This window comes from Mustela nivalis (genome assembly GCF_964662115.1).
Source record: "Mustela nivalis genome assembly, chromosome: 13".
In the NCBI taxonomy this organism is placed as follows: domain Eukaryota; kingdom Metazoa; phylum Chordata; class Mammalia; order Carnivora; family Mustelidae; genus Mustela; species Mustela nivalis.
In genome coordinates, this window is record NC_139032.1 from 81,018,686 (window position 1) to 81,044,743 (window position 26,058).

General features: G+C 41.9%; 2 protein-coding genes and 1 long non-coding RNA gene across 5 annotated transcripts in view; 2 read left to right on the plus strand and 1 right to left on the minus strand.

Annotated features, from left to right (window-relative positions):
- The window catches only part of LOC309846545, a 762,900-nt gene that overhangs the window by 6,646 nt on the left and 730,196 nt on the right, over window positions 1-26,058 (plus strand). The gene's annotated exons all lie outside the window — the stretch shown is intronic.
- RBM18 (RNA binding motif protein 18) lies at window positions 1,270-21,722 on the minus strand. 2 transcript variants are annotated; one of them, XM_082695009.1, is made up of 6 exons: window positions 21,597-21,722; window positions 18,501-18,629; window positions 11,505-11,631; window positions 8,295-8,381; window positions 6,576-6,661; window positions 1,270-3,305 (listed from the first exon to the last, which is right to left on the minus strand). In XM_082695009.1, exons 2-6 carry the CDS (start codon window positions 18,611-18,613, stop codon window positions 3,146-3,148), a joined length of 573 nt encoding a protein of 190 aa, XP_082551135.1. In that variant the 5' UTR covers window positions 18,614-18,629; window positions 21,597-21,722; the 3' UTR covers window positions 1,270-3,145. The 2 variants fall into 2 exon arrangements, with proteins under 2 accessions (XP_082551135.1, XP_082551136.1); XM_082695010.1 differs by having other exon boundaries at window positions 18,501-18,619; window positions 21,597-21,720.
- The window catches only part of MRRF (mitochondrial ribosome recycling factor), a gene marked incomplete at its 5' end in the record, with an annotated part of 52,994 nt that continues 48,562 nt past the window's right edge, over window positions 21,627-26,058 (plus strand). For both annotated transcript variants that reach the window (XM_082695007.1, XM_082695008.1), the window contains one exon: window positions 21,627-21,820. In XM_082695007.1, the coding sequence (XP_082551133.1) occupies window positions 21,627-21,820 (194 nt within the window). The remainder of the gene's footprint in view (window positions 21,821-26,058) is intronic.

Below are 26,058 nucleotides of genomic sequence, written 5' to 3' on the forward strand. Positions count from 1 at the left end.
AAGTGGTTGGATTCAAGATGGATTTTGAAGGTATAGTTGACAGGACAGGAGCAGGAGAGAGAGACATCAAGGATAAATAGGATGGTATCAGATATTTTAGGATTTATTTGAGAGAGCGAGCGAGTGAGCGAGCAGGGCGAGGACAGAGGGAGAGAGAGAGAATATCAAGCAGACTCCCTGCTGAGAGGTCACAAGCCCGAGATCATGATTCGAGCCAAAACCAAGCGTTGGATGCTTAACTGACAGGGCCAGCCAGGCACTCCAGCATCAAATTGTATTTTAGGAACATAATGATTACACATAGGAAATACTGAACATTCAATTTATAAGGCAAGACTTAATCTTGTTCCTTTTATACAAGTATTAAAAAGATAACAGATTTGCTGATTCAGAAAACAACTGTATGTAACTTAATAGACCGGGGACGGAGCTCTGGAATATTTGGTTTTCAACCACTCTTATTCTCAACATGCTTTGAAAAACCTTTCATGTGATCCTCTTACCCAACAGGAAGATGCGTTACAGAATGCCCACTGAGGGTTACATTTTGCATCTGATTAAACAGATGAGATTACGGATACAGCTCATATCTCCTTCCTGAATATTTCCTTCAATTCTTCACTCTTGTAATTTCAAGATTGTATTTATTTATGTAAGAGAATGAAGAGGGAAAGAGAGAGAGAGAGCATGAGCCAGGGAGAGGGACAAAGGGAGAGGGAGAGGGAGAGGGAGAAGCAGACTCCCCACTGAGCAGGGAGCCCGGTGCAAACCTCCATCCCAGGACCTTGAGATCATGACCAGCCGAAGCCAGATGCCTAATGAACTGAGCCACCCAGGTGCCCCCACTCCTGTAATTTCAAACAGTGAGTCAATCAACCAAGTTAACACTGGTATTTTACAAACCTTTCACCAGGCTGCTTTCAGCACACTTATGACACATACATTTATTCTTTGAAACCTCTGCTCTGGGAGAAGGACCAAACATAGTGTTGATACTTTCACGAACTTCCACTTATGGCTTCTTTTCAAATGGTTGGGTTTGCTGTGGAACGACTAGTCTCTTTCTCATCTCTGACAACAGAAGTAGGCAGGCATGACGCATGGAGGGAATGGTCTGAGGATGCCTCTAGCCAGAGCCTTCTACAGAGAAGGCACTTAGAAAAAGCACCCCGCCTGGACACGCCGGCCCAAGTCCTGAGGGGAAATGTGCCTGCCAGAGAACTGTAGTCTTTAGTCCAGAAAATAAATGAGAGAAGACACAACCGCACAGACACTGTCTTGCATTTATTCACACAGAAGAATTAAGAATCCATACAAATAATAAACATTGCTTTAAATACAAATAAATAGCTCTGGTTTCTAAAGGAAACAATTCTAGATAATTCAAAGTTAAGTATTTTCTAGGTTCCTATTAAAAATAGAGACTATGTTGCTTTAAGTAAGTCCTATCCCACCATACCCTTTGAGGACGTAAGGATAAAATGGTGAATTCTGTACTCTTAAGAAGTCACCAGAAAAATGGGAGATTATTGTTCCCATCTCCCTGAACTATCCCTCAAATGGAAGGAGAGTTACTTGCATCATAAACAGAGCTAATAAATGCAGAAAGTATTTAATATCTAAAGATATCTAAAAAGATTTACCTTGGGAAAGGGGATGAAAACTTCTCTGAACCGGTTCTGTGAATTCTGAGTCCTTACTATGCTCAAGATTTGGTTCAAATGTCTTCAACTCACTTATGCTCATAGGAAAACTTGAATTCCTAACGTGAAAGCCTCCTCTTGCGAGCAGCTATCACGGTAAGGTGTCTGTAATCACTAAGAATGGCGCCTCGCTCTCAGAATGATTGACCTGGTCAAGAAGCAAAGGCGCTGCCCCGTGGAACATCCTGTCAACCAGGCACCCAAACTGCTGACAGAAATGTGCTCCCCCTTCTGCGGATTTAATTGTTCTTCCTCTGTTCTTATAGTTAAGATATTCCAACTGGCAAAACATATCTGGGCAGAAGTATGTTCTATGAAGGACGAATCATTTGAAAGTCATGCAGTCTTTCCAAGCCTTTAAGAACTACAGAAAACAGGAGGTCATTTTACAATGGTGGCACCAGACCAGGCCTGCTCCGCTGACTTTCTGTGTCCACCGCATGTCCCCTCCTCAAGCTGTACAAGACAGTTCAATTTCTTCGACACACCCCCCTACATATTTATTAGTAAATAGTATGCTTGACAGAGATCAATATAGCAACGATTAGATTTTCCAAGAAGTTTTGCTTTTTCTATTTAGATTGACCATGATACAATTCCAAATAGAACATTCTCATGCTGTAAAAAACAATCTCATGCAGTAAGTGCAATTTTAAAAGTCCCACGTTAATAACAACATTTGGTATTATAGAAGGCAGGATTATTTAGATTTTTAAAAAAATGATCACTATAGAATAAAGACTGGATTTCCAAAGAGAACTTCCATTGTGGTATAAAATGCTAAATTTGAATCTACAGTTTTGTTGATGCAGACAATGATAAGATATACACCATGTTTTCCTAACTGGGATTTTGAAACAGTAACCATAATTCTTAAACAGATCACCACAACGTATGCTCAAAGAATCAGCTCCCTTTTGCCAAGAACTTTTTCTTTTTAGTCCAGTTGAAGGGATTTCCATAATAAATTCCGGAATAATAGTTCTCAACATGATTCTAAATCTCTTATTTCCCTCTCTCTTACTTTTTCTTTATGTTGTAAAGACATTTGAGCATAGAAAAACACTTTTTTTTTTCCTGAAAGACGGACGTTAATAACGTCAGTTTCCTGGTTTAAATAATAAACATTTCTTATGTTTGCCTTTCTCTCTGGCATTACTATGTTTCTGGAGTTACAAATCCAAACAAAACAGCCAACCAGAGCATCCCCATGTTCAAATCACAATTTTGGACACAATTCTATTTATTCTGGATGATGCTCAATTCCATGCCTACTTCAGGGAAGAAACATCCATGAGAACATCCGAAAATGTTACGTTACCAAACGTTAACATGTGATTGTGCTCTGTTGGGTAGTACCATTCACATCGACAAAGTACAAAGGCAGAGGATTTCAGGGGTGGAGACCAATTTGCTTTTGCTGCCGCAATAATTCATAACCATCATCTTCGAGATTTCCAAGCTGTTCTAGAATAAGGAGTAGTCCTTTTTTTATCCGGAGGCTTAAAGTAGGAATAAACAGGTGCTGCTGGATACTCTGCGTCAGGATTCTCTGCCATCATTTTCAGCTTTGCTTCAATGGCTTTTATCTTTGCGGTGACACTGGAAAAAGGACAGCAGAGGATCAGAGTGGGCCTGGGTGCACTCAGGAAATACGTGTGCATCTTATCTTCCTTGTGCCTTTTATGCATGTCACAGAAGCAACAAGGTAACTCAAATATGAATATGCAAATATGTCACATAAAACACACACCCAAGTAACATTTTAAGAAAAAGATCAAACCTAAACCATCTATTAAATTTTTACAAAAAGCTCAGATACCGTTAGGTACTCGCATGTGGCTACATTTAATCTTCAGACACAAACACTGTCTGACACCTTAGTACTAGGCAGATAGTGGGCACTCAAATAATTCACGTAGAAACTGAAAGTGGGGTCTGGAAGAGATGTTGTACACTCGTGTGTTCACAGCAGCATTAGCTGCAATGGTTAAAATGTAGAAGGAACCCAAGTGTTCATTGATGTATGAATGGATAAGCAAAATGTGGTATCGTATCATATCCTGGAAAATTATTGGGCTTTTACAGAGGAAGGGAATTCTGACATATGCTACAACATGGATGAACCTTGAGGGCACTATGCTAAGGGAAACAGGCCAGTCATAAAAAGACAAAATACTGGATGATTCCACTTGTCTAAGACTAGTCAAAATCATAGTCATGAAGTGGAACGGGGGTTCCAGGGGCTTGGAAGAGGCGAGAATGGGAAATTATTATTTAATGGGCACAGAGAGTCAGTTCTGCAAGATGAAAAGAATGATGGAGAAAGATGGTGGTAACAGTTGTACAAAACTACAGACGTATTTGGTATCACTGAAGTGTCCACCCAAAATGGATTAAGATGGTAAATGCTATTTTATGTCTTTTGCCACAATTAAAAAAACAAATAAAATAATTCGTGTAGGACTGAAAACAACACGATAAGGTAGGTCACGCTCCTCATTTTGCAGATGAAAGACCGAGGCACAGGAAGGTCAGCCTGCCCAATATTACGCAGCCAGTAAGTGGGAGAGCTGAGACTCAAGGCTATGAACTAGTACAATGCACCACTTTTTGAATCACTGAATAATGATGGAAAACACACCCTGGATCCTACAAGATCTTTTTTTGCTAACAAATAGGTGCAATCATTTATGGAGTGCATACAATGAACCAGGCACTGGGCCCAGAATTTCACCTATATTGTTTCTAGTCCTTGTGATAATATCCACACTTTACAGATAAAGAAACACATGCAGAGAGGGAGTCATCTGCCCCGGGTTCACACAGCTAACAGCACAGCACAGCCAGGATTCAAACCTGGTATATTATCACCAAAGCCCTTGCTCTTTCCTCTCCATCAGGTTGGGAGCTGAGCACCTGAATTAGAGAGAAGGGGTGAGGAGACACTGCACAGTTGGGAGGAATTCCCTTCCAACTGCCATCCTGGGACCAGAATGCAAAGCCCTCGGGCAGTGAGTATTCTATGACCCATGGTTCCCTTTCCATTCTCGATGCTGTCAGTGGTGTACAGACAGGGAGAGAAACTTGGAAGGGAACGTTACAATGGCCTTTTAGAGATCCTCAGAAAGTGTGCACCTGCTGCACACACTCCTAACTTTACACGGCCAGTGCAGAATCAACCACCTACATTACAATTAGAAAGAACACCGAGGTATTACCAAGATGCATTCCAGCACCTCCTCCGTCAGCGGGACTGCCAGCTGCTGTTCTGTAGGAGTCATGAAAAAACAGCTTTCTACAAAGATGTAAACTGAGGTTCTCTGTATTAAATGTAAAACACTGGACTGTCTAATATAAGTGTAAACACTGAAAAGAAAACTAAAGACACGTCACTGTAATGTGTAAAGCTCCAAGCATAAATGCAATGGTCTCTTCCCAACAGGAGTCAGATTTCTAAATCTGTGATCACGGGGGTGATATGGTTCCCAGTGAATCTACAAAAGTCATCATATGTTTTTTTTTAAATTTCTGGGAGTAGAAAATAGTAAAAGACAACAAAATTAAGAAATCAATGATAGTAACTATTACATTTAATATTTACTATAAACATTAAATTTAGTAATTTACTTACAATATATGATACATAATACTTTATCAAATATTAAGTCCAATATTTTAGTATTATAAAAATTAATGATATTAGACTACTAACTATAAATTCAATTTTACTTTGCTAACTTTGTCACTCCTGAAAACATTTCAGGGTTACCCTTCCCTGCAGCTTAATGAGATGCTCACAAATCTGTTTTGTTTGGTGCAGAAAATACACAAGAAAGGTTTTTTGCTGTCTGGTCCTCCATCCAAATAGGCATCGTTTTCTTGACTTTGTGACTGCATGCTGATTTCTAACCGTTTCAGGACATGGATGCTCCTTCACATATCTGCTTTCCCTCCCTTGGAATAGGCTTCAGGACAGTATCCCTGTGTTTGCAGCATGAAGTTTCTTTGAAGTAGTAAGTCAAAGACTGACTTTTGTAGTCCAGGAGGCCTGGCTTTGAATCTGGAATCTGCTATTTGCTACCTGTGCGAGCGTGGCCAAGATAGTTTACCTTGCTAAGCGCCAGCTTCTTTAGAGGTAAAACATGACTATTACAGTACTTTTACCAGAATTTTTATAATTAAATGACATATGGCATGTGAAGTGTTTAGCACAGTGCCTGATTTAGAGTAACTTCAATAAATCCTGGATGCTGCTATTGTTAAAATTTCTCCCTAGGCTACAACGCAGGGGGAAAAAAACACAAAACCCCAAAACCCTCTACTTCTGCTCAACCATTCACTTAACTTCCCCTTTCTCCACCCAGGCCTTCGTTCCTTCTGGTTTGAATTAACTTCGAAGAAGTAACTGACAATGTGTGCACACTAGAAGCAACACTGTTGCTGTCACAGAAGCCAGCAGAGAGACTGAAGGTACTCCGGGTAAAGGAACTCACAGCTGGAGAGGAAGTAGTGGACAATGACAAACGCCAATGAGACTTCAGGCCTCATGAAAAGGCTTCTTTTTAGGGTAAGGACTGCCTGACATACCTTGGTTTCCAGCGCCTAGCACACTGGCTGCTATGTGGCAGATCCATCCAGCCTTTTCTGAATGCATGAATTCTACAAGTATGTGATCTTAGGGGTATGCAAGGAGAGGGTATGTACGCCTTCTGGAGATTAACTGAATACATCTCTCAACACGTCAAAAGTTAGTACATTCTATCCTGAATTCAGAGTCTAAAGAATCACTGAAGTATGAAAAAAGGCTTGGAGTGAAGAAGTGGCTCACACTCTTGAATACTTGTGTCTTTCTGTAGTATACCATCTTACCTTAGGTTAGACTGAGTGGGCTCAGTGCTTGAGGATGGCTCAAGACTGATAGGAAGGATCTTATCACTCTTGTTATGGTCATATCTCTGAAAAAAAAAGGGAAACCACTTGGGTGAGCAAAACCAGTCCTTTACTGTAGTGCGTAAGTTTAGAAACTCCAACCCCACCAGCATATCACTGGTGTATTTCTAGACCATCTGAGGACTGCTTTATGTTTACAGTTAATGCAAAACTCCACACGGTTTTGGCCTAAAAGCTGTAAGTTTAGAAAAAGAAGTGTAGAAGAAGCTTCCCTTCTAGCCACTAGTCTTCCTTATTTGGTAGGGAAAGAACTTCGTCTTTCAAATTCACAGATGGTATAAATACACAATACGATTGCCCTCCTACACTCTTGTTTTAACTGTCACATATCACCTCTTACAATATTTACTTTGCTTTATTCAAAACACTTAAAAATTTGGCTAGACTTTTGCAAAGTACCAAGCATAACATTCAACTCTCAACAGGTCTGACTAGAGAAGCAAAGTATTAACAGCTTTCAGCCACCGATAGAGAAAACATCCTATAGCAAAAGGGCAGTTTAATTTGATGTCAGATAATTATATACCTGTTATAAAAAGCAAATTAAATACTAAAGAGTAATCAGGAGCCTGTGATCAAAAAGACTTGTAGGACAAGAGAACCACAAGGTATCAAGATCTCAAATGAAAGACAGAAACAAGGATGATTTCTGTTACGTGTCTCTTCGATGAGACATAGAATAAGAAAACGAAAGTCAGTCTGGCAAATGAGACTTGATTTTCTTTTGAGTAAAAAAGCATTTGGTAATTCTCTGTTGTTTCTATTTTGAAGGCAATGTGTTCTAGAAATTGAGAAGGCTCTGTGATGACCTGAGACCCTCATAAGGACCCAAACTGTCTGAGCTGTTTTTCACTTTGGACCCCGAGCGCAAGTGCTTCATGCTCCTATAACCAAAGACTGAAGCGCCAATCTTCATTGCCACAAATCTCTTTATAGGCAGATCTGTCAAGACCTCACTATAAAGGAAGAGAACCAATTCTTGGGATCCTTCCAGTCCCCAGACTTTTGCACTTTTGGGCCAGGTGAAATAGATGCCATCTTTTTTTTTTTTTTAAATGGTCCTATCTTTTCCAGTGCAGTCTCCCAAGAGACCAGCTGTAAGATGAACAAGGCGACTGGCCACTTCTTGGGCTCTGGAGACAACTGGTACCACAAGTAACTCTCAAACTCCCTGGAGTAATGAGATGCCGGTGCTTTAAGCACTCCTACAAACTCCCCATTTCTCAAGCATTTAGGATAAACATATTCAAACTCTCCACAGAACTGAGAGGCTGGGGAGAGTCTAATAATGCCGAAAGCAACTAATTTTATAAATAAATACATTTTTCTCCTCCAAAGAACATCCCCCACCAAAAACATGATAGAGGTCTAAGTATACACATCAGCCACATGGAAAAATCAATCAAAAACAGAATCTGTGGGTATGTGGAGAGAAACAATGAAGGAACTTAATCCCTCCTGAGATGTTTCTCAAAAGAAAAATCTGGCAACACACATGGTAAATACAAGGAGGAGACCAAAGTATGCCTGCTCCAGATGTGAAGAGGCTGGGATGCAAATGGGTAAAGTGGACAGCGATCTTCTGGAACACTCAGTTCGGGTGAGCTCGGTGCTGCCGTTCCAGCCCAGCAGACTTACCTTCACTTGCGCGTGAGCCCACCGCACCACCAGCTTCTTGGACAGAGCCAGCTTGCCATTGAGACACTGGATGGCTTGTTCTGCTTCCTGTCCGGGAAAGGGACGGATGTTAGCCAAAAATTCAAGTGCCTCATTAGCTGTATGTATCTCACAGGGCCGCACTAGCTTTGATGGCTGCAATCCTAACCAGACTGCCTTTGATAAACAGCTCGCAAAGGGTGTACAATAAAGAAAAAAGGCAGAATAACAGGAAGGGCATGAGTTCTGTAAAGTCAGTCAAACAAAAACGGTGGCTGTCGCTTATTGCCAGTGTAACGGACCCTTAATCTCTGTGAATATTAACTTCTTCACCTATAAAATATGGGTAATACGACTAGCGCTCAATCAAGCAATGTTACCAGATTGTTCTTACTAGGTGATACCTTTCTATACACCGTGCTAACAAATTTACTTCCCTTCAGGGACCTTGGAACTATACCCCAGACTAGGGCTTTTACTCTGGATCCAAAGCAAGAAACAGTAATGGCTTCAAACGTTATGGGAGTGAAGGAAACCAGGCCGGAAAAAGCAGGAGTGAGTCAAAGAGCCTGTGAGCAAGGTATTTGTGTGAGCCAATCTACGCACCTGGCTTTTGGAGCCAAAAGTTCCCTGACCCTTTCCCTATCACAGACAGGAGCAACAAGGTTAAAAGGAATTCCTGAAGCTGGTAAGAGTCACTCTAGGACACTCCCAGGAAGCCTGGTCGTACTTTTCCATCCTGCCAAACCTTCTCGGCTCCATCTGTATCCAAGAGGCATTTGGCCAAGCATAACCCACGTTTACCAGCGGGTGAAGAAGCCCCGAAGGAACAGGAAGAGGAACGAGACGAACCTATCTGAGACCGCAGTGTGACAGCGGCAGATTTCCGAGTCTGGTGTTACCGGTGATCCTCTCATCCCTCTGGAGCTCGCCAGCATGACATTCAACAAATATCTGAGACTCACTAGGTGTCAGCCATTGCATAGTCACTGACATCCTTGCTTAGCAGTTACAGAGACAGATAAGAGATGTTTTACTCTTCTTTTAAGTTTAATCTAGTTGATTAGAATTTATGCGGCACTCTCTATTGATTCTACAGCATTAGCAGTCATAAGATGCCAGCAAGGGGATAAATATTTCCCCCCAAAATGTCCAATCTCTGTATGTCACTTCAGAGTTCATGTATGTAACAGCATGATTAAAGGCCAATGGTACTTTCCTGTATTCCCTTATCTATTCTCTCAACTTCCTGGAAGGTAAGGAAGGTATTTTTAATCCCCATTTTTAAATGAAAACTGAGGCTGAAAGAGGTTAAGAGATGTGCCCCAAGTTGATAAATGAAAGAGCCAGCAGCAGAAGCTAGGCTTTGTGACTTATAATCCAGTGTTTTAAAACCAACATCTAGCCCAGCATGACCACTGACTTTAGCTGTCTGCTAAATCACACTCTATCATTAGTGAAGAATAAACTATTTAAAAATGCTAACCACACACAGCATCTTTCCAGTTCCCCCATTTAGAACAGCAATGTATCCCTCAGCGCCAATCTCATTTGCAAAAGTTAGAGGAAACTGAAAGAATCCCCAGCGTAGATAAAGACAAATGACACTCTCATACAGTCTCAGAACATCGTGACATATCATCGTTTGAAGGCAACTGGCAGTCATATCCAGAAGTCTGCAAGGACTTTGTTGACGCCTCTCCATTTCCATGAATATACGTATGTGTGAACATAATCCGAGGGATGCGGATATTCACTAACACAGTTTATACTTGTGAGCCACTGGGGACCACTTAAATAGCTAACAATCGGGGACTAGTCAAATAACTTATTATATATATTCCTATGATGAAATATTGCACGGTCATCAAAATGATGTTGGTTCATTTTTTAAAAAATTTTTAAAAGATTTTATTTGAGAGGAAGAGAATGAGAGAGAGAGAGAGAGCGCGAGCATGAGAAGGAGAAGGGAGGGTCAGTGGGAGAAGCAGACTGCCTGCCAAGCAAGGAGCCTAATGTGGGACTCAATCCCATGAAACTCGATCCTGGGACTCCAGAATCATGACCTGAGCCGAAGGCAGTAGCTTAACCAACTGAGACACCCAGGTGTCTGATGTTGATTCATTTTTAAATTGAGGTCTAAGTTACATATAACAAAATGTATATACTAAAGCTCTATCAGTGAAGTTTTACAAATATGTAGTCACACTGGTGAAACCACAGTATCACGATACACAAAGTTATCTGGATATACAGTATCATGATATAGAAAGTTATCTGGATGTGTACTGGAGGACAGATAATTCTTAATATGCTTTGAGTGGTAAACAGGATGGTGTAATCGTCCTTCTGTGATCTAAGTCGTATGTGTGTGTGCACATGTGAATATAAAGAAAGATCTATAACTAAATATTAACAGTGGTTATTTCTGGGTATTGCGCTGATTAAGGGAAGTCACTGATCTGTATTTTCATCTACAACTAATAAATATTACTTTTATAACAAGAAAAACATCCAAATAGATTATTAACGCAACAATAACTAGGCAAAGTGTTTCCACATGACTAATAAAGTTATAGTGCATATTAAACAGTATGTCTGTATTTAATAACATTCAAATTCAATTTCTTTATCAAGGCGTGTCCACTCAGAGGATAGATATAATGTTACTGCAAGAAGATACACATATATAGCATGGTTGAAGCTGAAAGCTCTCCTCCTTCCTATATATTCCAATCCGTATGCAGTTGTTCTGAGACACTGAGAAGAAGGGTACATTTTTAAGAAATCAAAATAAAAGAGTTTGTGGGTGGCTCACCACACACAGGGAGGGTTTCTGCACCACGGGGCAGAACTATTGAAAGAAAAGGAGGCTTTGTTGGCCTGCCACTAAAGGAACAAACAAACCAGAACAGGGAGGAGGATGTCCATGTGCTTAATGTGGGCACCCAGAGCATCTGGTCAGAAAGTAGGTCAGCCGCCTGAGCCCGGGAGCCTGGGGAGGGGAGATTTTGAAAGCTGTTCCCTCCTTCGTATACCGAGGGTCTCCTCCAGGATGCACGGCAAGGCACACAGAGAGGAATCCGACCCTGCTCTTGCCCGCAAGGCACTGCTATTCTGAGCAGTCGAGAGGGATGCAGCAAGAAGTGGGGGAGTATAAGAAACACCATGAAAGGGGAGAGGTTCCATTACCTGCTTCGTTTCAAAGTTCACGAAACAGTACCCGCGGGGCTGCCCCTCCAATGCACCTGACTTGTGGAAGAGGAAGTCGAACTGCTTGACCGTGCCGAACTTCTGGAGGAGCTTGAGGAGGTGGTATCTGCAGAGAAAGCACAGCCCGTGAGCACACTCTGGGCACTGGGACAGCCACTTGGGCTCAAGCGTGAGATAAAAGCAGGAGATAATTTACCCTGGGTGGGGGGAAATCTCACAGCCCCGCCCCCTGCCTTTTTTCAAACTGCTGCGTTAGTTTATTTGGCAAACAGATGTGTTTGCCTCTCTTTGGAATGGGAACTCAAACTGTCATGGCTATGCGTTTGTCCAGCACAAAAATACCAAACAAAAAGCCACACCTAACAAACAGCTGTCTGGCCCACAAGCACCATTTGCTTTTCTTTTGGAGAAAAGCTCAAAAAACAGTGTTGATTTATTTTCTTTTTTAAATTTCTTAGTAATGAACTAGTATTTGTGAATAACTACAACTCCATCGGGAACATATGCCCACACTCCAAATGCCAAAACCTACCCTATCTCAAAAATACATAAAGTAGTAAACACATACACACTCACACAAACAGAAAAACAACTCTGGAGGACTTCTGTAATACATTCCATAATTAATCATTAGCTCCGAATGGCACTTGTGAGAAGCTCTGCCAAAAACCAAACCACAGCTAGTGGCCTTTCCATAAGTGCCTGTGAGTTTTGATCCCTGATGTAACCGAACGTTAGGGACAATGCGGAACCACAATGTGCCAGGGGCTGGTCTCCTGGAGGGCAGGGGAACCTGGCCAGTCCTATAAATCACCCAGTTGTGGGTAACTAAGCCACTTTAGTTGCTTTAACACAGCTTACGCTTTGGAGCACGATCGATTAAAGAATAGGGATGGCCCAGGAAGAATTTTTTTCCAGGCAGGAGGTTCACCCCTAGCTCTTATTTGCCATTCCGCCCCTCGTCCTCTCTTGGATTCCTTTCTCTAAAACTTACTTGGTTTCTATAGAGCTTTTAAGTTATTCAAACAGATGTGGCCTTAACAGGTTGCTGTGGCCAATCTCAATTCCGACTTCCTGTCATCTGATGTAAGGGTGAGACAAACCAACAGCTCTCCCGTTTCCTTTTCCTTTGGCCTTCCTCCTGGCATCCTCCACACTATTCAAATGGAGTCAAGGCTTTCTCTAAACAATGCTGTCCCTGTGATACTAAAAAGGTATCAGCCCACATGCTAAATCTGTTATTACTGGGAATTCTACCCCACAGGGAGTCAGTAAAGCTGTCCTTACAGCCACATTTATATTCACATTGTTTTCTAGGAGAAACTCATCAAGATTTTATTCTTGAGTAAGAATCTCCTTTGGGAGGCAGAAAGATATGAAGTGGATCATAAGCTATATATATTAAATCTCATACAAATGCCCGTCAACAAGCAAGCCCATTATCCTGGATCAGGTGCCTGACAACGGAGCAAGGAAGACATAATACAGGTCTTGCACTGGGGCAGGATACAAGGATCCCAAGGCATACTGTGGACATTAATCTGGTCTTTAGACCGGCTTTGAAAGGGAAAACAACTGTAACCCCCTACATTTTTAATTCTCAACTCCCATCAGGAGACTTCAGCTGCTAGTGAGGATGTAGGAGGTGATCCTTCGGGGAAAGAGAGATACCTCAAGTGCAAATTTCTGGTTTTACTTGATTTTTGATTAGGCATACAGTAAGGGTGAACCTCTCATATGCACAGATAGATGGGCTGGAAGAGTCTCCCCTGGGTGTCTAATTAATTAATCTCTATGTCCTAATTAATTAATTAATTAAAGTAATCTCTACATCCAATTTAGGGCTCGAACTCATGACCCTGCCATCAAGAGTTACACGCTCCACTGACTAAGCTGGCCAGGCGCCCTTCCCCTGAGTCTTTAACTCACAGCTACATCTGCCACTTACTATGCCCATGTGTTAGTTGCCATGAATGGTGGGTCAAACCCATTTTTCTAAAAAACAATCTAAGGGCTACTGTGGGCTGGTCATCTTTTCATCAGCTCCATTCTGCTTAATAGCAGGAAGGTAAGGCGATCGGCATTTCCTAGGAAATGAATTTTAATTTACTCGGAAAAAAAAAATGCCGACAGATTATTCTTTGAAAAGCTAACAAATACATTCTGCCCGAAGAGTGCGACCTTAAGATTCCAGGAACATCTGCTTAGGTCTGTGTCTTTCAACTTCTCCAGGATTTCTTTCCTTGTTTGATAATTTCTTGAAATTATCGGAACACCGAAACAAAAGGAATGAAATGTTTACTATTTTGCTTCCTGGAGATGAGGACTGCGAGCTCTGATAGTGAAAAAAGCCTGAAGAATCTTGCTTTCACATCTGCAAGCACTTTCATCTGTTGCTGAAGTATGGGAGGGCTCACTACTCATCAGAGCCTTGCTTCGCTTAATGAAACGTGGGCCCTGCGGCTTCAGGAGCTAGTACACCAGTCCCAACATATTTCTGCAACTTAGTCCTTTCCGTATTGGGTCTTGAAAATGGCCTTCCTGCCTAATGGCACAGAAGTAATCAATTTACACAGATGTTAAAATAGACACCTACTACTTGTCAAAAACTGTTTTAGGCACTTGAACAACTAGAACCCTGCCTTCAAGGACCTCACATTCTGGTTAGAGGAGAGATGTATGCAATCAAAAAATTGCAAAACACTATGATATTTGCACACAGAGGTATGTACATGAGCACACAGATGAAAGGCCCAATTGTGCAGGGGGCATGGTTATTAGTGAATATCAGGTACAAAGACATAAATGTGAAAAAGAGTCTGCTCCACTGGAAAAGAGTGGGGGTAGGGCAGTTCAGCAATGAGGCTGAAAGGCAGGCAGGGGACAGGTTGTGAAGGATGCTGGTGTCTTTAGTGAGGGAATTTCAGTTTGATGGTAGGCAATGGGAAGTCAATGAAATGACAGTTAGGACTGTTTTAAATGCATAATTTTAGTGAAAAATGTTTTTTATAAACTTACAGAAATGATTACTTGCTAGGTCTTTATGTTCTCTGTTCTGTATGTTCTATATGTTATTAAATCGTGTTACTGGGTTTCAAATTTAAGTAGCAAACAGTAAAGGCTGATTCATGCAAACCAAGGCATTAAAAGAAGCATGAATCATAATGGAAAAACAAGGAAAAGGCTGAGAAAGCCAGGGTTTCTTTGGGGGTAAACACACTGTTCTCCCACATCCATGCACATGCTCTAGTTCATCTCTGAAACTCGACCTCAGAGGGACATTTTCCCCTAGATGGCTCTCCACTGCCTTTAAATTCCTTTAAATTTACTTCATATAACCCACACTGACCACCTCCCTCCACAAACAGATGCCCTTTCCAGCTATCCCACCGGTCAGCGTTGACACGATTCTCTATCTCTCAGGCAAGAAACATCAGGGTTATCCTCAATTCTCTGTTCTTCAATCATGTTCTTCATCTCTTTCACCGTCTCTTAGACTGACTTCCAAGTTCACTGTCTCTACCTAGATGATAGGCCTAGTTTCTGGCAGTCTCTTCTAGCTAATGTTCGTTGTTAGTCTTTGCTCCTCCAACCTACTCTACATACTGATGTCTCATTTCCCCCCTAAAACAGCACTTTCATGCTGTCAGTATCCTGTTAAACACCCACAGCAAGTCTCTTCCACAAGAAATTCAAATTTCTTGTCTGAGTAAATTTTAAAGACCCTGTCTTAATCTGATAGTATTCTATCTACCCAATTACTGTTTTCACTATCACTTAGTATTCAACCTCTCCTTTAGTCAAAAAGGTCCTCCCGATATTCTGCTCACCCACTCTTTCTTACTTCTACTTACACCCTCTACTTAGAATGTCCCTTTCTTAAGAATCTCTGCTGGCTTTGCTCTTCATTTTATTTTTTTTTTTTAAGATTTTTAATTAATTTTTATTTAATTAACAGAGAGAGAGAGAGAGAGAGAGAGAGAGAGAGATCACAAGTAGGCAGAGAGGCAGACAGAGAGAGGAGGAAGCAGGCTCCCTGCTGAGCAGAGAGCCCAATGCAGGGTTGGATCTCAGGACCCTGAGATCATGACCTGAGCCGAAGGCAGAGGCTTAACCCACTGAGCCACCCAGGTACCCCTTGCTCTTCATTTCCCCTTATGAGCTGTGCAGTGGCTACCAATTTGGCTTTCTATACAGCACATTTAATGTTTGAAAAAGAGAGCCAGCATTAATCCTTTCAGAGGAAACCACAGTGTGGAAAACAGACAATGTCTAAGGACATTAACTTTTTTGGCTTCTCTGTTGCAGGCACTAGCAACGGTACATGGAGGTACTGTTTTTACCCTATGGTTAGACTGGGTCCCACAACAATTTAAAAGAAGTCCTTACATTTTAAAATTTTGAATAGGATACTTTAGGTTATGATTTTTCTGTTATGTGTACTATTAGAATATCTGTGCAACGAGCACTAAATTAGGTAACAGGAGTTAGTCCCATCATTAACTACTTTTCAGTATACTAAGTCAACCTACTTAACTCTTCCTGTCCCATAGAACAGGGAAAGGGGCACCTGGGTGGCTCAGTTGCTTAAGTGTGTCTGACTCTCAATCTCAAGTCTTGATCTCAGGGTCATGAGTTCAAGTCTTGCACTGAGCTCCATGATGGGTATGGAGCCTACTTAAAAAAAATAAATAAATAAATACAAGGAAAATATTATCTCTTCTACTTGACTCACAACATTATGAGTTTAAATAAGAGGAACTAATGTAATACCAGAGCTAGAAAAAATATGCAGATTATTAGTTGAACATTCTCACCTTATAGGTTAGAAATATGAAGTGTAATATAATTGGGAGGAATCAGAATAGGGTAAAAAGAACATGGGTTTGGGATCTGCTACCTCCACGAATAATAATAAAGCTAAACCTCTAAAACCTATTTGGCCGTACAGGTGTTCTCGGCAGCTAGCACGGCCATGAGATGGTGAATACTGCAACCACAAAATAACAAACACAAATCAACATGAATAAGTATTTCATGCTAACCATAGCCATGACTGGTAGCTGCATCTTTAAAAAGAAATTTATTACTATTTAACAAATCAGTTTGTTTGGCAGAGAAAATGTTTTAACATAAGGAATCCAGAGAAGAAAAACAGTGAACAAAATTGCAGATGACACAGAGGTGGGGAAGCCACAGGCAGACCCTGCGAAGCCCTCATCTGCAGTTCAGCACGTTATGCCCATCTTCACCTTTACGTAAAAAGGGCAGAGATACCAGTAGGAAAGTTTTGTTTCAATGTTCCTGATAATGCTCTAACTGAAGAAAACATTCATTTATGACATAAACTGAGGTGGCAGATGCCCATTTGAACCTTCCTATCAAGCAACAGGACACAATCAGAACAAGCCTCATTATGGTGAACTGCAGCCAAAACAATGGACAGTGTTTCCACGCCCCAGATTTCCATTCAGACGAGCAGAGGTGGGAATGGAAAACATCTCGGGAGCATCCTTTCACAGCTTGGGTTTTAGATGATGGAAACAGCTTCTCTGATCAACAGACATGATTGAGAGGCTTGGCTGATTCACACATTCATCCTCAAAGCCATGAACCATAAAGAGAACCAAAATAAATGCACAGTTCATACTCCAGAGCCCCAGTGACCAAGGTAACGTAACATGGAAACAACATATCTTAAATGGCATCATAATTCCTAGAGGGACCCAAAGTTATCTATACTTAGCTGATCTGAACTTGAGCAGAATTAAAGAACTAAACTTTGTTATGATCCTGACCCATCAGGCCACATCCCCTTCCTTCTCCCAATCGCAACCCTCTGTATACCTCTTCTCATCCTAGAGTCAAGTAAATGGATTCTCTTGTTTCCCCTCACCCTACCTTTAACATTATTCCAAAGGGAGTAACTTCTAGGACTGATGGCATACTCCAGGTTTGCTTTAGCACTGATCCCTCAGAGCCCGATCTACTCACTCCTTAACCATCCTGCCACCAACCACAGCCCTGTAACTACTGAGCAACAGGGAGAAGGAAAAAAACCCTTAATTCACTCTGCTAAGGAACTGCTTTCCATTACAATGGCCAGAGTACAAAGAGTGGGGAGTCAGGACAATTTAACTGCTTTTGTTATCCTGGGTAAGGTACTTCCATGTCTTAGGACCCAGTTTTCTTTACTGCTGGTTAAGAGACCTGGATCATATCTGAGGTTTTCAAGTGTGCTCCATGGAGTCCTATAACTAACTGAGCATCACAGAAAGGGTAGCGGTTGCCAAATGGCTTTGGGTGGACCTCTCCCCATCCTTTAATCAGAGCAGCTCTGAGTTTTTATTTTAAAAACAGGTCCTGGTTACTTTAAGACAAGGCTCCTCAGATTTAAAACGTCTGAGCACTGCCTAGCATGGCACTTGGCACAGATGGGCACTTGGCACACAACAAGTACTCGTATCATTTAATGACTGAATGAAAACCAAAGGGACTGATGTGATCTTTAAGATGCCTTCCAGCTCTGACCTTCTGTGGTTCCATGGATGCTTCACATGAATTACAATCGAGTGGTACCCTCTGCCTGTTTGTGAAGGTACAGAGACTTCTCCCACTTGTTCCTTCATTTTGAGGAGTAAGAGTATGCCGTGGGCTGATTCTAGAAAATAATGTGCTACAGTCACTGGGTACAAGGATTCAAAGTGGTGAAAACGGGAAAACATTTTTGGCCAACAGAAAAAAAGAGGTCTATGTTTTAAACCATTCCCAAGCCTATGTTCTTGCAGAAGAGTTCAAATGTGAAAAAAATGTGAGCATAACAGGTTAATAACAAAAGCACATACCCTTCAAAGATAATTAAAACATACACAAAAGGGCCAAAATATATCCTGAATCTCTTGGAAATTCTTCTGAACGTTATCAGTGCAAACATCCCAGTGTGGTAGGTAATGATTTAAGATGACTCAGACTCACTCTGTGATCTTGGGGTCCAGGTTGCCAATCCATAACCGGTGCCCTTCCTGCAGGGAACCCTCTGAGAGGATGGATGCGTTCTCCAGGGGAAGAGTTTTGGTTTCTGCTTCCATCAATCTCTATGAAAAACTAAAGGAAATGTGAACATTCAGGCAGGAGAGGAGCAACACTGTGTGAACATGAGGCTTCAAATTCAATTCAACAAACATTTATTCAAGGAGGGCAAGCTCTGGCCAGTTCTTCAAAGGCCCCAGTCATTCCACAACCAGGGCCCCAGCACCAGTTCCCTTGGGACAGCTCCTCTGGCAGCCAGAGTGCAAAAGCTTCCATTTAAGGTGAAAGGGGCGGGGTTCTGTGTGCAGAAACTAGTTTTCCTCTTCTGAAGCCAGAGGCAGACTGGGCAGGAGGCCAAAGGCTCTTTTCTATTACTACATGATACTCCAGTTTAAAAACCATCACCCCAAAATAAGTCTTGGAAATCACCAGAAAGAAGAGTGTTAATGGCACAGAAGAAGATGGGTGGGAAAGAGCAGCAGACATGTCTTCCTCATGGAAGAGGCCATCTAGGAAATTTAAAGCTGTAGATATTGGAGTTAGAACTTGGTTTGAAAGCGGGTTGTGTGACTTGGTGAATAACCTGAACATTCTAGGCCTCCATTTCCTAATACATACGAGGAATGGCGAGGACAGTTCTTATCTTATAGGGCTGTTGTGAAGATGAGAGACAGTGCATGAAAAATCATTAAACACTGCATCTAACAGCAGCAAGCAATCAATAAATATTCACTAGCATCATGTTTAATATTACGGGAGAGACTCAGAGGAAGAAACTAACCCCTCCTTCGTCATTCCAGTTGGCCCATTTACTAGCTGTGTGACCTTGCTCAAGTTAGTCTGCCAGTCTCTACCTGCTTCCACATCTCTGAAATGGAACAACACCTAATAAAAGTTGTGTGGATTTACTGAGTTAACACACCCAAAGCGTTAAGAATGATGCATCACACCCAAGAAGCTTTCAATTAAAGTTAGTTTAAATTATTACTAGTCTTTCGTCTTTCATCCTGAAATGACTCATCTCACAACCAAAAAGGGAGGATGAGGGTTATGATGGTAGAGGCAAGGGAAAAAACCTGGGGGTCAAGAAGACCTGGTTTCAAATTTTGGCATTTCTACTGGAAGTCACTTCTCTCTAAGTTTGTTTCCTCATCTCTACATACTAAACCTTACCCTGCTTGTAACTTAAGGTTGCTGAGAGGGCTAAAACTGAGATGACAGATGTAAAATAAAGCTTTAACAAATGTATAATGTGGTAGAGAAAGAAAAAAGAGCTGGGAAGACGGCGGGTTGTGCCAGACTTCAGAACTAGAATACACATACGAACCATGTGTAATATAAGCAGATGTGCCTCAGAGGTCAGTGCTGCAGGAACTGTGTCCTAAAAACAACAGGTGACATATACTGAACATGTCATTATCTCTTATTCACCTCAGCAGAGCCTATGAAGTCTGGCACACGGTGGACCCTAAGTAACTGTTCATTGAACAAGTTTTCTAGCCCCACGTGTGAAGGTATTTTTCTTTCTCTTTCACTCCCATGGTCAGTCTGTTCAGCAATGCATTGATAAGCAACTGCTAATTTCTAAGCCCAGGGCTATGTGCTGAATAGAGAAACGAATAAGCTATAGATCTTGCTCTTACCTCCTGAGAGAAAATGGGAAACACACAGAAACAGAATCTCAGGAGTGGAAACAGAGGAGGAGAAACACTTTGTCTTATCCCTGCTTTCCTTTCCTCCAATTTTCCTACTGATCACTTATTCATTTAATAAACAAACAAAAAAAATGTGCTCCTATTTCTAGGCATTGTCTGGACACTGGAGACAAAGCAGTAAACAGACGAGGTCCCACTAGGGATGCTTGTATTTGGAAGAGGGGTGGGACAAAAGAAAACGAAAATAAATCAGCAAGATGTAATTACTGACAGCTGCAAACACAATCAAGCAAGGTAATTTGACAGAGAGATAGGGGTTGGACTACTTCAGGATTAGTGGAGAGGGAAGGCCTCTCTACAGAACATGACATTTGAGATGAGGCTTCAATAGAACCTCCTGATTTTATGTCTGAAAACAGCAATACCAACAACTACCTAATATCACCTGATTTTATGTCTGAAAACAGCAATACCAACAACTACCTAATATCACCGGAAGGTACCACGTTTTAGTGGCAAGAGTACAGGATATGGGGCCAAAAGATCTAGATTCAAATTCTGGCTTTTGTATCCAGTTATTGCATGGCTTAATAAATGTCTTCTCAGAAAAGCATTCCCCAAGGGTTGAGCTCCTTGTTAGTTTGTATCAAAGCCACCTTTCCTTTACATGTAATGCCAATTCAGTATTATTTCCTATTCCATTTTCTATTTCCCTCACTAGAATGTAAGCTTCTACATGGCAGGGCCCTGCCTATGCCTATGATAGATCATAGTTCTATCCCCAACACTTAGCATACTGCCTGGCTCCTGGCTGGTGCTCAATATTTACTGAAGGAATGAATGAGGCTCCACTTGGAGCCCACGTTTCTTCTTCCTTTCTAGAATGGGTATGATTATCCCTAACTCGTGGGTCGTTAAGCAGCTTAAATGAGAGTACCTGTGACAGCTCAGCACAGGGCCTTTTGAGGAACGGTAAAGTGTAATGAGATCAAGATGGCATGCGACTATCAAAAGCTTTTGGGTTTGCAATGGCGACAACCCCCTCTATTAACAGAGCTCACAAAACGCTGTTATCTATTTTCGCAGCTGACCTGCAACAACCTGAAAGGCAGGAAAAATCATACGGGGAAACTGAAGTCCAGAGAACCAAAGCCACTCGTTCCTAAAGCTAACGGTAACGGCAGGGTCAAGCCTGGAATCCCGGCTTCCCGATTCCTGGCCGCGAATTCCCAGACCCGATGGGTCATTTCTCTGATTGTTATTTCCGGGCTAGCGGCGGGACAATCCGGGGCGGGGCCTGAGAAGCCGTCTTGCTAGGGCAGTCTCCTCTGCGAGCCCCTCGCGGGGCCGACGCTGGGGTGCAGGGGCGCATCTCGGCCGGACTCACCTCGTAGCCTCGGCGTCGTCCCCTCGGCTCATGCCCCAGAAGCAGATCCCGACTCCGCGGCCCGACGGCCCTCCAAACGCGTCCGCCTCACCGCCGCCCGCTGCCAGGCCGTCGGTGACGCGCTACGCCTGCGCCGCCGCGCCGCCCCGTGACGTCATGGCGCCCGCGCCGCTGCCGTCACCGGGGTCGCATAGGTCTTTTCCTAGTAACCTGGGCGATAGCTGGTGAGTGGCCTCTGCACAGCCTCGAGGCGCGCGCTGGGTCCGGGTGCCAGAGACTTCTACTCAAAGATTTCTGGGGACTTTAGGGAGTCTGATCGCTGTCCCCCGACCGGTTCCATTCGAGTCCGGCTTGACCTTTAAGATTGGGGGCGGGACCTGTCGCTTCCCAGAGAGTTTCATGCGGTGGGGGCGGGGCTTGGCCCATTAGCTAGGGACTTCGCGGGTGGCGGAGGAGGAGGGAGCTCACTCAATAGTAGCCACTACTTACTGGCCCACTATTTGGCAGGAACATTTAATCTTCCCAGGTTAGTAGGTATTATTCCACCCCCTCCCCCGCCCCATGATGAAGAAATGGAAGCTCAGGGAAATAACTACCAGGGACGTGCGGCTAGTATGTGACGGAGCTTAAATTACAAAGCCTCAACTTTTAACCATTACTCTGTGTCTTCCCTCGGCGAGCAGTTAACCATTTCAGTATCTGTTCTCTAGTTACAAAATGTTTCTGCAGCCCTTATCTAATTCTATCGTCCTGGTAACCCTGACAAATAGTATTGTCATCTACATTTTTACAGATGAATTTGAGGTCCAGAGAGTTCGACCTAATGCAAGTTGCATATCGAGGAAGTGTTAGAACCAAGACTCTTTTCCAGGTCTTCTCTAACTTAGGTGCCGTTTGCACTACCCAGAATCTGGTCCGACCTTTCATTTTACAGTTGAGGAAACACAACCTGGGTGGGAGAAATGATTTGACAGAAGTCATATGTTGGTCGTAGAGCTGGCACAAATGCTTTTTGAGTACAGGTGGTTATGAATCTATAGAAGATGATTGGCAGGAGAGAGGAAATAGAAATATTGGGATTCATACCTTGTAGCTCTTAGGCAAAAGCTCTTTCTCTACCTGTTAAAGTGTCTTATCCTCCTTTGGCTATGTCAGGAACATGATTCTATACTACACTTGTGATACTGTGAATAGTCAGATACTATATAGTCAGTTGCTATAAACACCTTTACATGGCCCTGAATTTAGAGAACATACTCTCTATATGTGGAAAATCTGGCAAACCAAGAGATCATTGAAGCACCGTAGGGAAGCAGATCCCAGGACCTTCAGTCTGAGCTTAGATTCCAAATCTTGAACCATAATTGTGACCTTGGGCAAGGACTTAATCTTTCTAGACTTTCATTCATGTATTCATCACTTGTATTCAGTATCTTCTGTGTTTAGGGACTGTGCTGGGTCCTAGAGGTATGGCAGTGAACAAGACAACCGTGGATCAGTCCTTGTGATGGTTATAGTCTTGTGGAGGGAATTAGGCAATGATCAGATAACTACGCAAATATTAGCTAATTTTTGTTTAAGTGCTATGAAGAAGTGTAGGGTGTTAACAAAAATGGGCTACAGGACATTTGATCTAGTTGGGTTGGAGGATATGGCCAGAGAAGGCATCCTCTGAGAAAGTGATGCTTAAGCTGAAATTTGAAAGAAAAGTGGGAGGTAGTTCATTTAAGAGGTGGGGGAAGATCATTCCAAGCAGATTCAACTTCATAAGTATGTTTGAAGACCTTGAAGCAGAAGGAACATTCTAGGAAATGAAAAATCAGTGTGCTTATGTGTAAAATGTGGGTGGTAATCACAAATAGTTAACAGATAATACATGTGAGAAATGTGAGAATATTAAAAATGTGTGTATTGTAAGCTAATATACAGCCAAATTTGGAGAGGTTGCTGGGACAATGGACAGTGGGCTTTGTATCCCTCATCTAGTTCTTTTTAAAATTAAAATATACCTATGGAAAACAGAAAAAGTCGTTTTGAGCACCCTAACTTCGGAAAAACAGTATGTGCTTCAACTAGTTTTAAAAATTACTTCAACTGTTTGAATAATAATGTTAGTAATTGCTCTGAGTGTTTCACATATGTTAATAGTATAGTATAGTGGTTAAGAGCACAGATTTAAGCTAAATTGCCTGAAATCTAATTTTGGGCAAATTATTTATCTGTCTTTATTTCTTCATCCGTAGAATGGGTATACTGACAGTACTTATTTCATAGTGGTATCATGAGGTTCAAATGAGTTAATGTATGCATTGTAGCACTTGGAATTGTTTCTGGCACATACTTGTAAGTCTGTAAGTGTTGGCAATTGTTTTGTTATTATTGTTATAATTATCTCTTTAAAGGTTCATTAATATCAGCATAGTAAAAATGGGGTGCAGACTACCTCAGAGAGGCAAAATGATCTACCCAAATTCACAGAGTTAATAAGTGCCGGATTCCAGTTCAACACTGTGTCCAAAGGCCAGGTTCTTCCTGACAGATTTTTTTTTCTGAGTATGGGTTAATTTTGTTGGATGCGGCTCCTGTAACAGTTCCTTTCCTTGACTTTAATTCTTCTGTGCCGAACTGTTAATATGCATGTCCTTAAGGTAAAGGGCCCAAGGGACTGCCTTTATTGAACTTCCACTTTGAAATTTCCTGACTTCTGTGCAATTAAAATCTATGCCTAAAACATTTCAGCAATGTGGTTTATTTATAGAGTTGTCTTCCGGTTCACATGAACTGGGTCTGCTTTTGGGTGCTGCATTTTCTGTCAAAGGTTGTTTATTTCTAACCCATTTTGATTTCCTGTTGCTTTGTGGATTGGTATTATGACCTGCAACAGGAACACCAGGAAACCTGTCTTAAATGGAGCAGCCAAATTGAGACCCTGTAGATTAAAAAAAAATAAAAAATAAAAAAAACCACATTATTATACAGCCATATTTGGATATAAGTGTGGGTTAGGCATTGGCTATATTAGAAAAATCTAGATATAGAAACCTCACTCAGAGCCAAATTTTGTGAACAGTTTTGCCAAAATAGGGCAGAGCTATTAGTTCCATGCCCTTGGATAGTGACAGTCTCTTTGAACCTCAGTTTCTTCATCTGTAAAATGGAGGTCATTACACTTTTTTTTTGTGGCATTATTGGGAGGATTGAGTGAAATACGTACAGGTAAAGCAAGCATCCTAGGTCTGTCTTCAGTTAATAGCAGCTATTGATAATAATGAAAGAAGAGGAAAAGATACTTATTTATTTTTTAATCCAGATTTGTTTTTACTAATTTCATATACTAATCACTGATCTCTAGCATCCCTTGCTATTAAAAATTCCATTAGGAGAAAAGAATTCCATCAGGAGAAATTATTTGCCTTTGCTCTGCTCATTTGCTTTTCTTTTAAGAAATAATGATAATGATAGTTAGCATTCATTAAGCAGGTACCATATTCCTGGCACTGTGCTAGCTGTTTTCCATACACTTACTATTTCATTTTAAGATCAGGATTATTTTTCTCATTTTGCAGATGAGGAAAGTGGTGGCCAGATAGGTGAAGGGAACTGCCCAGAGTTGAAATGTACATCCAGATCTGACTGACTAGACTATCTTGTATAAGGACATGCAAAATTTCTTTATTGTGTCTGACCCTTGTGTGAAAGTCTTTTTGAAAGGAATGGTGATAGTTATCAATGGATACCCTTTTGGGGGCTCCTGCTGTCTGCTGAGCACTGTGCCAATTTTTTTAAAAAAAGATTTTACTTATTTTGACAGAGGGACACAGGGAGAGAGGGCACACAAGCAGGAGGAGTGGGAGAAGCAGGCTTCCCGCTGAGCGGGGTCCTCAGTGTGGGGCTTGAAGCCAGGATCCTGGGACCACGACCTGGAGCCAAAGGCAGCTGCTTAAAGACTGAGCCATCCAGGTGCCCCACTGTGCCGATTATTTTACCTGCATAAACTCATTTATTCTTCTCTACCCTAAGAAATAACTTTAATTGGGCACCTGGGTCGCTCAGTGGGTTAAAGCCTCTGCCTTCAGCTCGGATCTTGGTCCCAGGGTCCTGAGATCGAGCCCCACAACAGGCTCTCTGCTCAGCGGAGAGCCTGCTTCCTCCTCTCTCTCTGCCTGCCTCTCTGTCTACTTGTGATCTCTCTCTGTCAAATAAATAAATGAAGTCTTTTAAAAAAAAGAGAAATAACTATAATTATTCCCTCTTTACAGTTGAGGAAATCGAAGTGCAGAGTTAGGGGCATTTAGTCAATGATGGAGCTGGGATTGGATTCCAGGTCTTTCTGGCCACAGAGCACATGCTCTAATTTAGTTCTACAGCATCAACATTTAGGATAGGATTTTCTTTGTTGTTGTTGTGTTTTAATGAGGTGTGGGATGGATTTTCAAAGATAGTAGCTCCCAGGTATTTGATG